Genomic DNA, 17,212 nt, shown 5'->3' with positions numbered 1-17,212 from the left:
CAACTTTATCTAATGAAAGCATTTAATTTTATTAATTTTATAGAAATTCAGTGGATTTTTTATTTTTGATGGAATGAAAGAATAAGCATTTTTTTTAATCATTTAGCACTACAAAAGCTACAGCAAAATAAATTGCTTTTCTCCAAACAAGGAATCACTCAGAAATTTATGCCAAAACATGTCAATAAAATATACAGTTGTAGAAACTTCGAGCTAGGATGTAGTAAACCAATGTCCCCGCTGCAAAAACTAGAAAAATCTGGATAGATTACAAAGATCTTAATTGTGAAACCATCTGAGAGCTGCAGAAGTGGTGAAACCTAGATCAAGTAAAATAACAAAGAGGGAAGAATCAGTTATTTTTTTTCTCTCTGGGGATTTTTCTGATTCTTGGTAAAGGTCAGACTTGACCCAAGCAAAGAGCCGAGAATGAAGGAAAATAAATCAGAAACACTTGTAATAGTCATGTGGAGCTGCTGTGACCAAGTGAAAACTTGAGGAGTCTTAAACACATGGTTGCCTTTCCCCCATGGACAAATAAATGCCTTTTAAAGGACAGAGTGAAATCTTTTGGGGACTCAGGGGAAACAAAAACCTAACAAAGGAAGCAAATTCACCTTAAACACGCAACCGTTCGTTCTTTAAGACATTATATATAATGTCTTTAAGACATTTTCTCTTTAAGGCATATATAACCCTAGCCATACCGTCCTCCAAGGGGTTAGAGGATGGGATGGGTGGTGCTATAGATGGGATGTTTGTCCCCCAAAAACATTCATATGTTGAAACCTGATCCCCAATGTGATGCTATTTGGAGGTAGGGCCTATGGAAAATGCTTAGGTCATGAGGATGAAAACCTTCATGAATGGGACTAATGCCCTTATAAAAGAGACCCAAGAGAGCTCCTTTGCCCCTCCTGCCATATGAGGACACAGAGAAAAGACTGTATATTGAAAACTACAAATCACTACTAAGAGAATTTTAAAAAAAGAAAAATCATATCTAAATACAGAGATATACCATGTTCATGGATTGGAAGACTCAATGCTATTGAAATGTCAGTTCTCTTCAAATTGACCTGAAGGATTCAATGTAATACGAAACAGAATCCCAGGTTTTTGTTTTGAGGAGAAGAGGAAGAAACTGATTGTAAAATTCATGTGGAAATACAAAGGGCTAAAAATAGCTAAGGCAACGTATTGAAGAATGAGTTGGAGGACTTACGTTACCATATAGTCAGACCTATTAGAAAACTGTAGTAATTAAAACTCTGTGGTATTTGCACAAAGATAGAAAAAAAACTAACCAGTACAATAGAATAGAGTTCAGAAACAGATCCACACATATGCAGTCCCTGATGATAATACAGCTGAAAAGAAGGAAAATGCCAAGTGTTGGCAAGAATGTGAAATAACTGGAACTCTCATATCCAACTGGTAGAAGTATAAACTGGTACAACCACTTTGGAAACTGAAAGTACTAACTAAGGCTGAATATACCGTGTTATCCAGGAATTACATGCCTAGCTATATATCCAACAAAAATGTGACTCTGTGCTCACCACCATGCCTGTGACAGAATGCTAATAACAGCACTATTCATGATAGCCCAAAACTGGGAGCTATCTAAATGCCCAGCAAAGGTAGAATTTAAGAAATGGTGGTACATTCACACAATTGAGCCTATGCAATGCTGAGAATGAATGTTCTGCAACTATTTAAAACAATATGAATGAATCTCACAAATATAATATGGAGCAAAAACAGGGGTGGGGGCTGAAACTGAAGCTCACATACTGAATGGTTCCATTTATACAAAGCTCCAACATACGTGAAACTCATCATTGCTGCTGGATTACCTCATGGATGGGTTTCCTGATGTTATAATATTGGACTGCTGGGTTGTGTTCAGATTCTTCAAGTTGTGGATTTATGAAAACATGAACATTTCTATATTTCAATAAAAACAAAAGCAGAGAGCAAGTACCTGGCCCACTGTGCCTTCCCCGGAGGGCCGTAACCATTCATGTATTCCCTAAGCACCTGTTTACCCTAGAGATAGACTCACAGCATCTTATCATTCGAAAGAAGGACAATCCTCAGCTGCTGATGGGCCAGGGAAAGGTGAGTGATAGGGTGTCTGCAGAGATAACAAAGTAAAGCGTGCACTCTGCAGTGTCTATAATACTTTGCAAAAGGCAGAAGTGTTGCCATCCTCACTTGCTACACACAGCTCTATTTATTCAGTTCAGAACAACGATAGTGGCAGCTCCAAAAGAGAATTTTCTCTTAGGTACCTCTTAGAGACTAGAAACTGTGAGTTCAGAATGGTGACTGTAAAAAGACAGTTGGGAGCATGGCTGGAAACCTGTTTTGAGGTTAAAAGAAATAAAAAGCCCTTTGGACGTTGGGTCCCCAAAGCTAGCCTAGATAGACTCTAGACCATGCTTCATGATAATATTAATAATGCCCAGGTTCTAGATGATTGGAGCGGAAAAGACACTTTAGCACCTCCCTGTGGATAGAGGCTAAATTGTAACTCACAGAGTATTGAAGGATGTATAGGGCATTTTTCCTAAAAAGATAACAATTTTAATGAGCTACAAATTACCTAACATTGTTTCGTTATAACTGAAATACTTTGGTTTCAATAAAGCAGGACTGGCTATAGTTAAATGATTGGAAGAGTAAAGCCTTTAATCCTATAGATTAATAAGGTATGACCTTTACTGTTGGCAAGCATTTTATCTTTAGAGAAGAAGATCATCATTTACCTTATGTGGTCCAGATTTTCTGAAAAGGTTAACATAGTGCCTTCCGAGTACAGGAACTCTTTTATTAAAGATTTCAATGAACACAGAATTGCTGGCCTATCTTTAGACAGGGAGGGAAATAACTGTTAAGGAAAGTACCGAGATGCAGAGAGAACATTCGGGAATGCACTAAAATGGAATTCCTTTGGGACTGTGCTGACAATGGACAAAGCAGAAGCAATTAGCACAGGGTAAATCCCGGTGTGCTTATCACACCTGCCCAGGTAACCACCAGAAAGGTCAAATGTTAGTCTCACTGCCTTATGTAGGCTGAAAACAGTCATAAGCAATTTCTCCTAGGCATTCTGGAATCCCACTGGGACGGTCGCAGGCAGGAAACGCAGAGCTGGCCGCTGCTTCCTGGTTTACCGCCTTTCGCTCAGGATTCTGTTGGGCTAGTCTTCCTGGCCCTTCTCACCTATAATCTCATCTTTCACTCCTCCTGTTCTGAAGTTGTATAGGATTCAGCATTCCATCATTACCGTGTTTCCCCCGAAAAGAAGACCTCACCGGAAAATAAGCCCTAGCATGATTCTTCAGGATGACATCCCCTGCACATAAGCCCTAATGTGTCTTTTGGAGCAAAAATTAATATAAGGCCCGGTCTTACTTTCGGGGAAACACGGTAGTATTGAACGGCTCTCATGCCCTCAGGGAAGGTCTGAAATTGTGGCTCCAGAGGCCAAAGACACATATTTGGCTTCAGTTAAATCCAAATGCCCTTGCTCTCAGCACCCACGCTGTGCAGAGAGTTTAAAGAAACAGGGGCCAGGGGGAAATATGCCTTTTAGTTCTTCCTAAGGCTCAGTGCATATGAGATAGTTTGAACCAGGAAGCCCATACTATCTCTATTAAGAGATATTAAGTCCATATTAAGTCTTCATATGATTATCACAAGTGTCGCGTTCTATTTTCATTTGAAAGAATAAGGGAATGATAGCATCAGAACAAGCCCAATTATCACTAAATTCAGCAGCATGTTTTCATGACTTAGCAACTTGTATAAAGTATGTTTGAGTCTGTCAGTGAAAAATGTGATGTGGGTTACTGAGAAGGCACAGATATAGAACCAAGCATAACAACTGTAAAACTCAAGTGTAATAGGCGAAGATAATGATTTTTCATAGGCTAAGATCTATCATGTCTCAACCTGTCTTTTCCCTCGGCCCCTATGTGATAGATGCTCTGATGATGCCAGCTGATTCAAAAGTGAAATATTGTGCAAAGTACATTTAGATTGATTAAAAGACAAAAATGTTATTCAGCCCCATGTGAAATGACTGCTGAACTACTCCCGTGTTTCCCCGAAAATAAGATTGGGTCTTATATTAATTTTCACTCCAAAAGATGTATTAGGGCTTATGTTCAGGAGATGTCATCCTGAAAAATCACTCTAGGGCTTATTTTCCGGTTAGGTCTTATTTTCAGGGAAACACGGTAAATAACAATGGCCCCCAAACTGGGCATACCAGAGAATGTGAACTTCAAAACAATGCCACAATGTGTGGTCTTTCTCTTGTTGTAGATCAACCAAGCTTGAGACTGCGTGGAGGATATAGTAAGATTATTTAGATTAATTCTACTTAAAAGATGCTAGTTTGGATAAAACCAAGCCATTAGTTATGATGGCAACCCAATTAAGCCAGTTTAACACCCCTTATCTTAGCTGTTATAGTAATTAAGGAAGAAAAATCAATTCGAAGACCCAGCCATCATTCCTTGTTATTTCAAGTACCCGTAAAATATCAATCATGTTGAAAATACTAGCTTCAACTTTGTCACTGACAAAATGGCCCAATAAAAGAACTCTTGAGATCTGGTGATAGCCAGGCTGTGATGAAAGCCATTTGAAGACAGCATATGCAATCCCTAGGCAGAGTGGGGGCCTGGTGCTCTGCTGTACCTCAAAATGAGCCCCCTCCCCAACTCAGCTGTACCACCCTAGGTGTGTGGCTTATGCTCGCTCAGCCTCGGCTTCCCCATCTGCAGAGTGAGAACAATGCCACCTGCCCTGCTGAGTTGTTATAAGGACTGGAAATCATGAATACAAAATTCCTGGTGTCTAGTAAACACCTAATAAATAGTTAAGTCAACTGACTGGAACTAAGGTTACAGACTGACTTTCTAAATTGAACATTACCAAATCGTGAGCATCTGAGGCAAACTGTGACATGCCCTCTGATGACCACCCTGCTGGTCGTCTGAGCATTTTTCTAGGGCAGGAGTCAGCTGCAGAGGCCTCCACTCAGAGTAGGGCTCTGAATCTGAAAATGAGCCGGAAAATGCTACCTTGGACACCAGCATCAATTCAAGGAGGTTGCCTATCTGACTGGAGGAGGGGTTAAGCCAACATTCATCTACCTGATAGCAAAACATTTCCCACTGACCAGCCAAATCAACCATCTTGAACAGAATGTTTTCAGACATTCATGGGGAAAAGAAATTGATTTGAACATTAAAATACTACCTGCAACGCCCATCTATGCCAGCTCAGTTCCTCCTGCCACAGTGTCTCTTAGCTGGTTTTCCTCTGTGTTCTCCATTCCCTCGTTCAGCTAATAGCGTGAGCGACTGCACAGTCCCCAAGCTATAACCCCTTTCCCTACCTACCTCACCACTCCCACTCCAATTCTCACTGTCTGTTCAGCCTCCTGAATCCAGTCTCTGCCTGTGCATTCCAGCTGCCCTCATCTCAGCCCTCGATGTTGATCTGCATTACTGCGCTGGCATCCCAGCTGGTCTTCCTATGTCCTCTCGCCTCACTCAAGTCCATTCCTTTCCATGCCTCCAGCATCCTCTGCTTTTATCAAAGCCATTCTCCTGCTTAAAAGTCCTCACATTTCTTCCCACAAACTAGTTCCTCCTCCTAGAACAGCCTTCTCTCTCTCCACAAGGCCTTCTCATTTCCAGCACACTCAAATGCCATCTCTTCATGAAGCCTTCCGATCAGTCCCCAGGTGGTTAATTACGGCATGCTACAAGCTCCCATGATGTTTTTTTCTTCATGTCTCTTCCTGCACTTTCAATGCTATTCTGCATCTGTTTACGTATCTGTTCCTGCCACACCATTAGGGTTTCAAGAACAGGCACCCTGTACTATTGATTTTTGTGCACACCCAACCAGGCACAGGGCCGAGTCCCAATAAGTGATTATTCACTGAATCAATAAAATGGAACTGTCATGTTTAAATATGACGTCCAAATCAACTCTTCCCCTATTTTTTTCTTTCCCTCAAAAGTCCGCAAATGGAAACAAAGAAGCCCAAAGTTTGGCTTTTTAAAAACAGTTCAGTGCTTCAGAGTATTCTCTCTTCTAAAACAATTTTTGAGTCCGATTATGTGAATAATGGTCTCCGTTCTACATCAAGTATTACACACAGAAACCTGGCATTACGTTTTGCAAATCTGTTTTCTACCAGGGTTTTTGTTGGTTTGCTATTAAAATTTTTCAATGCATAAAATGGAATTGGCAGTATCTTTATTAACAAAACAATTTTTAAAATGCTTGTGAATTAAAAAGGAGAATTGACTCTGATATCACACACACTGTGATATGTAGATGATGTATTACAGAATTGTTCACTTGAAACCTATGTAATTTTACTAACCATTGTCACCCCAATAAACTGGGGAAAAAAAGAAATATTTTTAAAAAACAAGACAAATAAAAAGTAGAACATACAATGGTAAAAATTAATTAAATTATATCAATAGTTACATTCAATGTACATACGTACACGAAATGTCTTAAAGATAAAGTTTGACAAATGGATAACAAAAAACCAATTATATGCTGTTAAAAAATAACTAAAATAAAAGTCATTTCTTATAACTTATAGAAACTACTCCGCACTTATAGAAATACTGAAAGTTACAGGATTGAAAAGTACACACCATGCAAATACTAAATAAAGGAAAGCCAGTCTAGCCACATAAATATGAAAAACATAAATAAATTTAAGCCAAAAAAAAAAAAAAAAGAAATAATAAGAGCAGTGAGATTTTTTTGACTTATGGGGCACATGCCAAAATGTTTTGCAAAATACTGTTACTAAAAAGCCATAGTAAATAAAACACAGGGATGAACAAAACAATACAAAGGGTGACCATAGAGAGAAGAACCCTGGTCCACTCTTACTTTCCAGCAAAGGTGAAGATAAGCTTAGAGCCCTGTTCATACGAAGGAAAAGATCTGGCATTTATTTGCATACAGCTGCTTGGTGAGGTTTCAACAGAAGCACAGAAACACAGAGGGAACTCGATGGGGAGTAGATTGCCCCACTCATGCATCTTGACCCTACAAACAAGCCTCAGAAACTAGCTGGGCTGCCCAGCCTTTTCTCAGGGGCCTGCCTCTGAACTTTGGCTCCTATAGATTGACCCACCTTCTGATTTTCCCCCAGAATCTGGGCCTCAATCTTTCTTGAGACACCGGCTGAGGTCTCTCTCCTTGTGCTGGTGTTGACTCCCCGCTCTGAGCCCCAGTTCCGTAGACTCCACTGCACACAAACAGGATTGTTTCTCCCCTAGGTGAGATAAGGGAGGACTGCAATATAGACGCAGTCACTACTGTCAGGATGTAAGCAAGATAGAGATGGAAATCTATAGATATGTAAACATATGAGTATATGGTTAAATGTTTGGAAAGCGCAATATATCATTTTTCAAATCAACCTAAATTAATTCAAAAATTTACTCTTCCACACCAGCACGGAGAACAGTCCTGGTGCTCAGAGCCCATGGAGCTCAGAAATGTGCTTCCTGTTTCTCCTCCTCCCTCCTCTACCTTCCTGCATTTTATTCTTCACATAGTCAACCTCACTTTACACACTATCCCCATATAAAACCACTTGCACTCATGATTCCCAAGGTAGGACTCATGACGCATGCCTCTAGGCTCAGGGAAGATTTGGGACCAGTGGCTAGAAAAAAATGACTACTTTCCTGTACTTCTCTGAGCTAGCTTCTGAGAGTTCTATTAAGATCCTGGCATTCTCTGCGTATGAAGCTGGCCCGTGAAACTGTGCAAGACCAGGACCCTATTCTTCTAAGGGGACTCTCATGAGGAGATGTGTTTGGAGTCTTACTAGTCAAGGGACATTGTGGCCTGTGAAATTCTGGCCCCTGGTATATAGGTGATTATAGCAGCATTATTCATAACAGATAAAGAGTAGAAACCATCCAATGTCCATCAGCTAGTGAATGGATAAATAAAACATGGTCTCTCCATAGAATGGAATATTATTTAATCATGAAAAGAAATGAAGTCCAGATTCATGCCACAGCATGGATGAACCTCAGAAATGTTATGCTAAGTAAAAAATCCAGACCCAAAAGTCCACATATTGTATGATTCTAATTACAGTAATTTCCAGAAAACACAAATCTTTAGAGAAAGAAAGCAGATTAGTGGTTGCCTAACGCTGGAAGCAGATAAGGAGATTTGGTACAAATAGGCCCATGATTTCTTTTTGGGGTGATATAAATGTTCTAAAATTAGGTAGTAGTGGTAGTTGCACAAACTCTGTAAATTTACTAAATATCAACGCATTGTAAAAACAAATGATAGAGTGAGAGACAAGAAAGTAAAGTGGAATTGGGAAAATATTTCTAAATCCCTGTTGAGCGTTTTGAGTTTACACTTCTGTTTCTGATTATTATAGTAATCATGGTTATTATGGAGAAAATTTCAAAAAATGAAAGTATTATTTTAATGTTAACTACCTGGAGAGATAACCACTACCTAGGTTTTGGTCTATTTCTTTCTCATCTTTTGCTAATCGTACATATTTTTTTAAATTAGGGTCCTACTTTGTTTTTCATTATGTCTCTTACTGACAAGATTTTTTTTTTCCTGAATAATGGAACCTATCAGAAAAATCTCAGTGTTTTTTAGCTAAGGGGAAGTCCTGTTTGGTCAGGATTCTAACGAAAATAAAATCCCTATGATTTAAAAAAATACACAAAAAACAAAAATCTACCGTTTCTCATGACGTTCACACTCACAGCACCAAAACCGTGCACCCATGTGCAACCCATTCTCTGGGTACTGGCTTCAGCTCTGTAGGGCTCCCACAAAAAGCAATATTGTGTTGGCCATGTAAATAAAGAAAGCATGGAAGATTCTTTTTTTTCTTTACCCTTTCTACCATAGCTCGATGCCAACCACAAGCACCAAAATACTAAAATTGCACACTCTGTAGTCTGGCTCAGAGGATAGGTTCCATCACACGCTCCAAGCATTCTTCCATTCACTTTCTGGAGCACCCAGAGAGCACGTGGCCTGGCAATACCACGTCTTCAGGCCACAGCGATCAAACAAGTGATGCACCCATGGTCACCTTTGGACAAGTTGCTTAATCTGAGTCCCAGTTTGCTCTTCTGGAAAATAAGGGAAAACTAGAAAGTTGGACTCCAAACCCTCAAAGCAGCAACCCATCTGCTTTGCTTGGACTTCTCCGACTCTGAATAACAGCAGGTGTTCAGTTTCTCTACATAAATCTTCACCTTCTGTTAGTTACATGATCCTGCTTTTCTTAGAAAATGTGCACCTCTGCCCCCACTAAACCTAGAGCGCTAAAGTCCAAGTGTAAAATATTGAGCCCGCCAGACCAAGGGGTTAGCCCAGCTGGCAACAGGCCCGCTGCCGAGCGCGGGCTGCCACTTCAGTCATCTGATGGACAGTTGTCACCACTCAAAGTAAAGAAATACAAGTTAAATTGTCTGGTTTCAAAAATCAAGTGTTGGGATCAATTTGGTCCTGTCTTGGTCCTGTAATATGCTTAGAGATATTATAAGCTCTCAGTGCTGAGTAGGCGTGACAAAGTCAGAAATGGGAGCAAGACGTGGCCAGCGCTGGCAAGACTGTGGCAGGCCACCAACTTAATGCAGTGACAACATCTCTGTGGTCTTGAAGTCACAGTCCTCTAGATGGAACAGACTCCACCATCCAGATCCATAGCAAAGAAAATGGTGACCAAGTATTTCCCCATGTCTTGCCATTGTTTGGTAGCGTGAGAGCTAGAAGCAAAATGAATAAGCCACCGACATGTGAAGGCTTGACGGAGAGGGAGAGGGGGCGTTGTTGAGTGGGTACAGAGTTTCAGTTGGGGAAGATGAAAAAGTTCTTGAGATGGATGGTGGTGATGGTTGCACAAAAATGTAAATGTACGGAATGCCACAAAACTGTATATACTTAAAAATGATTAACACGGCAAATGTGATGTTATATATATTTTACCATAATATACAGTAGCTCATAGGAAAGAAGATTAAAATAAGAATAAGAATAACCCAAATCGTGATTTAGGGATTTTAGTTTGCTTTTATGGTTGAAGTAAGAGCTTGTAAGAAACTAGCTACTTAGTCAAAGTTCTCACATGGAAAGCAAAGGCTCACCCTTGCTCTAGAGAAGAAAGCCTGAGATTCACCTAGTTACACTGAGCCCGACCTAATTGTCTTTGGGCCTCAGCCTCACCACACCTTAAAAAATGGTGTCCCAGCTTAGTTGCTCCAAACTTGCACCGAGCCCACAGCTGCACTTCCGGTGTCTGCTGACCCCTCAGTGTGAATGGAGGTGCCTTCCCCTCGGGGCAGGGCCAGGACCCTCATCATCAGATTTCCAAGAGGGAATGCACCTCCCACTCAATTTAAAACCCACTAACAGATACTGTTCATCATTCAGGGTCCCTGTCATCTCCTAACATTATAAAGACAAAAGCCCCTGCAAACACCAAGCAGCCCTCCACGTGTTCGGAGATTGGACTTCCTCTGATCTTTAAATTGGCTACCCCTAGAACATGGCACATGGGCTTCCTCTGAGGGTGCTAAAAGGAAGAGGAAGTATGGTTCCAGCTCCATATCTTGGGAGATTTCCTCAAATTCAGGCTTTTTTTTTTCTATTGCAATAGAAAATTCATGATGGAGGGCACAGTCCCAGCCATGCTTTGGCTCTGTTATATGGTTACGTAGAGCAGTCCCTCAGGAACTGGGGTTTGCTGATGGAAAGGGGTAGAGAAGGGATGAGTGATTTTTGCTGAGTGCTGAGGAATTACCTAGAAGCTCCAATAGGAGCTTCTAGGGTCCCTGGCACTATTGGAGCAAAACGGGCTTGTGAAGAATCATTACATTTTGAATTATATTTGAATTTTTGATAGTGATTTTTCCCTACCCTGTGCATATAAACCAGGAGAGGCTCTTTCACTGAGGATTTTGAGAATCCACTCTTTACCTTATCAATGAAAAAAAAAAAAAAAAAAACCAAGCTCATTTTATTTGAGTTCAGAAAAAGACATCACCAGGCTGGCCTGGGAATAACACATGGGGAATAGAAGACAGTAGTATAATTAAGTGCACAAAAGGCCGATTCTTATAGCCATATTTCAGATACTCATAATGCCTTCTCATCCATTCCACCAAATGACTTCATAATATATTCAGAGTGAAAAAAATAAAATAGATTCCTCTGAGATATTCAATTAGTTCAATAAAAAAAGAAAAATAATTTTTCAATAAAGAAATTTAACCAAATGACTAAAGCTGACACTGGAAAACCAACTTCAAAGTAATTATGCATTTCCTTTGCGTTCTTGCTCTAATAAAAGTTGATGATATGCCACCATTAGAAATAGCCATTCTTCTGACGATTAATTACATGTGTGTTCCTATCTTAGCAGATATTTATTTGAATGTTTACTCTAGAACTGTCTTTGGATGTTGATATATTTAAAGTTTCACCAGCCTCACTAAAGAGTCTGTTCTCACTGCTTCATGACTCACTGCTCAGCTCCATCAAGTTGGTTTCTTCTCAACTAATGGAAACCTCTCCGTGAAAAAGTCACCAATAACATTCTCCTTACAAAATCCCATTGCTTCTCTTTGCTCTTTATCCTTCTGGGCATCATAACACTTTTAACTATTTATTGATCATTGCCTCCTCTTCTAATGCATCTCCCTCATGTCATCAAACTATCATCTGCTCTTGAAACTTTGGGGTTTCGGTCTCCACCCCTCTGTCATGCTGCACTTTCACCTCAGGTGACCTAATTTGCTACAAAGGTTTCAAAGCATCTGTGTTGACAACACCCACCTCCCTAACTCAGCCCTGGCATTTCTCCTAAGCTCTGTGCCCCTCTACGTGTGTGCACTGCATGTAGGGACTCCTAGCATGCTCAAGGCTGAACTCATCTTTCCACTCCCTGCTCTTCTCCCACAGCCTCACCTGAGTGCCTAATCACCAAGAGGAGACATTTCTTTCCTGCTCAAACTGCCTACATCATGGCTCAATCAATGATTGGTCTCCCTGCCTCTGGTGTCCAACATCTCCTGTCAATTCCATTGTGTGTTTCTAAAACTAAGTCAGATCAGATTGTTCCACTGACTTTCTGAAAAACCTCTATTGGCCTCGTGTAGCCCCCAGAATCAGTACAAGCAATTCGTCGTGACAGTCAAGGCCCCCATGCCCTGCTGGATATCTCCAGCCTCATCCCCTTGCTGTGCTTCCATCCACCCTGCCGTGGGGGGGACAGCCCCATGATGGCGTCGGATGACTTTGCATGGAACGACATAGACCCGGAGTGAAAGCTAGAGCTACAGCCAATTCGCATGTTAGCAGAATATCTCAGGATCCTCTCGGAACTGTGGGCATGGCAGCCTTGTGAGAAGCTGCTACGATCCATTTCCCACTCATCTCCCTATGGCCCCTGGGAGGCTGTCACAAGACAGTCTCTCATCATCTTCCGGGTTCTGATGAGGGCTGAGGCTCCCTGCTCGCCCCTCTTCAGGTGCAGCTGCAGACAATGAAACCGCTGAGTAGCAGCTTGAAATTGACTCCTCAGCAACAGGATGTCCCTGCATATGTGATGCAGTCAAATGGCCCCTTTTGGGGTGACCTTTGCCTACTAGTCCCTTGGCTTCCAGGGACGTAGTGAACGGCCGGCAGCTAAAAAGGACTCGTTGTTCCTTGACCAACAGAATCTGTCAGACCTGGCCTGGCCTTGCACTTGACACTTGTACTCTGAGCTCAAATATTCACTTCTACCCCCATGTGATTCATAACTTAACTTGAAACTTAATGTGCATTTCAAAAAATAAACATAGTATGAGACACAATAAAATTAAGCTTGTAAATCTGGTTCAGTACAAATGAGGACAGAAAAAATAAAGTGGAGCCAGACATGAGGTCAGTACTAGAGCATCAAATTAGAGTACTATACTTTTAGAAGTGCATGAAATCCTTTTGGAATAAGGCAAATCCATGCACTTACTATTTGTGGCCTGCAAATTTGGCTCTCATTTGCCTCACAGAAAATTAGGAGCTATTAATGAATGATCTGTCCCAAGAGCAAGCCTCTGATGCATAGATGATTAAAAATGAATTTAGAGAAAGGTAAATGAAATCATGCTGAGTCTTACTAAGATTAAACACCCTTTTCTTTAAGCGAAAGACATTTTTGTTTAGGTGATTATAAGGGCTTCTTAAAACAATGTTCCCTAAAATGAACAATATTTCAGGAAGTAGCTAAAATATTGACAAGGCATGGCTTTAAACATAAGGCCCAAAGATGGGTATGATTGCTTCCACTGCCCCAGGAGCCGGCTAGTGGTTTCGTTTCTCATAATTAACCCACCTTTCTCAATCTGTCCTGTGATGCCAGGCCGGCCAAGCCAGCCCCCAATGGCACCATCAGCCACGCCAGACCCTTTTTCACCCATAAAAGAAAACCCTGGAAGAATTGTTTCTCTCTTCAGTCAAGTACCCAGTCAGTGTAGAGCTATTCCACATTCAACATGGCCTTCTCCATTGGAGTCTCCATTCCCCTGTAGCACCAACATACGGGAATACTTGGATATTGAGATAAAAGGTTGAATTTGGTAAGCAAGGAAAAGTCCCCCTCGTTTTCTCTACTCTTCAAGTGACTTTCAATGTGTTGGTTTGACGCATATGTTAGAAGCTCAGCATTCTAAAAGTGAAGGCTGAAGAGCTTACATCAAAAGTTTTATATATGATAACAGGCTTTGGAAACCACTCAATTTTATACAAATATGAGGTCTGACAATTACATTCATGAATGCATGCTAGAAAAAGTGCTACATACCTCATTGCTGAATATCACTACATTCACCTTAGAAGTACTCCCCTTGGGAAGCTATGCACTGACGCCAGCGCCTAGTCCACCTTTCAAAGCAATTTTGGAACTCTGTTTTTGGAATGGCTGTGAGAGCTGTCATCGTATTACCCTTGATGTCCTGAATGTCATCAAAATGTCTTCCTTTCAATATTTCCTTTATCTTCAGGTAAAGAAAGAAGTCATTGGAGGCCAGGTCAGGTGAGTAGGAAGGGTGTTCCAATACAGTTATTTGTTTACTGGCTAAAAACTCCCTCACAGACAGTGCGGTGTGAGCAGCTGGTGCATTGCTGTGATGCGAGAACCATGAATTGATGGTGAAAAGTTCAGGTCATCTAACTTTTTCACGCAGCCTGTTCAGCACTTCCAAATAGCAAACTTGGTAAACTATTTGCCCAATTGGTACAAATTCATAATGAATAATGCCCCTGGTGTCAAAAAACGGTGAGCAACATCGTTGCAACAAGTTCATGAACTTAATTGTCAGACCTCGTATGTTACTGCTGTTAGTCCTGTTTGAACCCTGTTACCAACAATAAAGGTGTCCAGCGTATCGAGGGAAAGTCCTACAGAAAATTCCTCTCGCGTTATACCAGTTGTGTGCTAACCATCCTTTTTTTTCCCGTAGGCAACCCACCTGCCACCGGGACTGGAACTTTGCTGATCACCCTGGAAGACGTGAATGACAACGCTCCTGTCATTTACCCCACAGTAGCCGAAATCTGTAATGACGCCAAAAACCTCAGTGTAGTCATTTTGGGAGCATCAGATAAGGATCTCCACCCAAATACAGATCCTTTCAAATTTGAAATCCATAAACAAACTGTTCCTGATAAAGTCTGGAAAATCTCCAAGATAAACAGTAAGTCCAGTTAAACATTCTATCGTTACTCCTCTGGCGTGGAGCCTACTTTCCAGTTAAACATTCTATCGTTAGTCTGGCTTCGAGCCTACTTTCCCTAGTTTGGTTTCTTTTCCCGAACTGTTTTCTCCTCTCCTGTTCTCTCTTGTATTCTCACATGGCTTATGTCAAGTTATTTATACACTATAAATACTGACAATTTTCCCACCAGCAAATGAACGCAATCTGTAAAAATATTTTTCTTTAAGTTTTAAAAATCCTTTATTATGTGAAATTTCAAACACATACAAAAGTAAGTTCTCCATCACCATCTTCACCAATTAGCAGCTCGTGAATTTGTAAAAATATTGACTGTCCGTTCCTTATAAATGTAAATATCAAAGTGTTCTCTTTTGCTTCCTCTCGTTTCTTCTCTATACTGTATACTGTCTACCTTACATTGTATACTGTACTGTATGCCATATACTGGACACCCTCTACTGTATAACTCTCTACCATACACCCACCCAGTGTTCAGCCTTCAAAAGCCAGGGGTTATTATGTCTTAGCCCTGCTGTCTCTCCTCTCTCCGATAAGTGTGTTTGCATTAAGTTTCACCAGCACTTCGGAGGGATTCCCCGTGGTATGCCTGCTTTCATAAGAGACTGAAGAGAAGCACCAGTACAGGAATCTTTCGAAAGCCTTAACCTCTAATCCTCCATCTTCCATATTAGGCTGCAAACCTCCTCAGAATTGAGTTAGTCTTTGTTATGACTTTGGCTTTTCTTTCAAATCCTTGCCTTTCACTTTCCGCTTTGATATTTTCTTCTATCTGTCCTGGCTCTCATTTATGAAACATGCAACCAGTGTTTCTTCCTACCTGTCTTTCCACGGGGTAGAATTCCAAGACTAGGCCCGACGTGTATCATCTGCCTTATTAAGAGTGAAACACCAATGTGTGGAATTATGAAGTATCCCTCCCTCCATAACACTTCACCCATGTTCATCCTCTCTGCTGAGTTTACCTTGCCTTTCAATAAAGCCAAAAACCAGAACTCACACCTTAGACATACACTCTGTCATCCTTAATGACGTTCTGCCATTGACCCAGTCAAGGCTCCTTCTTACATCAGTGGTAGAATTTTTGAGAGGGAATGGGGCATTACCCATTTCATTAAGTTTTGAAAATGTATTATACAATTACACATACAATTTCCTATTAAAAAATCTTGTATGTATTGTTACGGCCTAATCTCATATCTCATTTTATTAGTGCCTTTCTCTTGTTATTGATTCTGTTTGCTTATTTGTCTACTTTATTGCTTTTTCAAGAATGAATTTTGTTACACTGGTTATTTTTAATTAAAACAGCCCTTCTCTTGTTTGAGACGTTACTGTTTTATTGGCTGGTTTTTGTGACTGTAGCTGATTTGAATAATCATGACCAGTTCTTTCCAGCTGGAATTTTCTCATTCAAGAGTTTCTCCTCTACTTGAGGGAGATCCTAGAATGTACCTTGAGTTCATCTGCCATATCACTGGGTTAATTATTTACCTTGGCTATATGTGCTGCTGTCACCTAACCTTCTGGTTAGGATAATATTTCAGATGTTTTTGTTTTCGCGTCATCACGCTCTGTTTTCTCCCCTGGTTTCACTTAACAGATAAGATGCCTTCTAAGTTCTTTTTCTTGTCCCAAAATTTTTTGCTAAATACTTAGCACTGTTTATGCTCAGAAAGGGGCAATTTAAAACAAACAAAAATCCCTAGTCACCTGAGTAATGGAAAAGAAAATAGCCTGAGGCTAAAAGTAGTGGCCAGGTGAGGTGGTCACTTCTAAATGCTGCCCGGAGGCCTAGGCCATAGAAGATAGTCCCAGCAAGCATGGACCCAGACTCTATGGTGTGGACTATGCTGTGGATTCCCCCCAAATCTAAGGCTATGGGCTGAAGGCTGATAAAGATGACAGAATCCATCCCCATGGCAACACACAGGGGTCCTATCCATGTAGAGAGTGAGGGGATTTTTGCTTTTTATAGGTCCAAGATTTTATTTTGGTTATTTGAATTTGGATTTTTTTCTAGCTTTGTTGACATTTAATTCACAAATAAAAATTGTATATATTTAAGACGTACAATGTGATAATTTGAGAGTGGATTTTTACATCATTTTTTTCTAGCTATGGAATGTGATCTTTGTGACGATGGCTTTATTGGCATAATAAGTTTCCAGAAAGGAGTTCTTGGTACTCAGTCATCTTCATAAAAGCGGGCCCTCTTGAAATTGATTACAATAGCACTGATACGCAGACCTCGATGATGGAAACATTCTCTCTGGGCCTATCCGGTAGCCACCCGCCACGAGAGGTTGCCAGACATTTGAAATGTGGCTAGTGCAACTAAGGAACTGAATTTATATTTTTATTTGATGTTA

The 17,212-nt window shown here is 40.7% G+C and overlaps 1 protein-coding gene across 1 annotated transcript in view; it reads left to right on the top strand.

The window, feature by feature from the left end:
* Positions 1 to 17,212, top strand: part of CDH13 (cadherin 13) — a 985,128-nt gene that overhangs the window by 962,168 nt on the left and 5,748 nt on the right. Inside the window, exon 12 of the mRNA XM_019743731.3 lies at positions 14,568 to 14,801. Coding sequence (XP_019599290.3) covers positions 14,568 to 14,801 — 234 coding nt within the window. The remainder of the gene's footprint in view (positions 1 to 14,567; positions 14,802 to 17,212) is intronic.

This window comes from Rhinolophus sinicus, chromosome 8 (assembly GCF_057876585.1).
Source record: "Rhinolophus sinicus isolate RSI-liver-muscle chromosome 8, RSI-T2T, whole genome shotgun sequence".
Lineage (NCBI taxonomy): Eukaryota > Metazoa > Chordata > Mammalia > Chiroptera > Rhinolophidae > Rhinolophus > Rhinolophus sinicus.
This window is presented reverse-complemented; position numbering and strand designations above follow the sequence as displayed.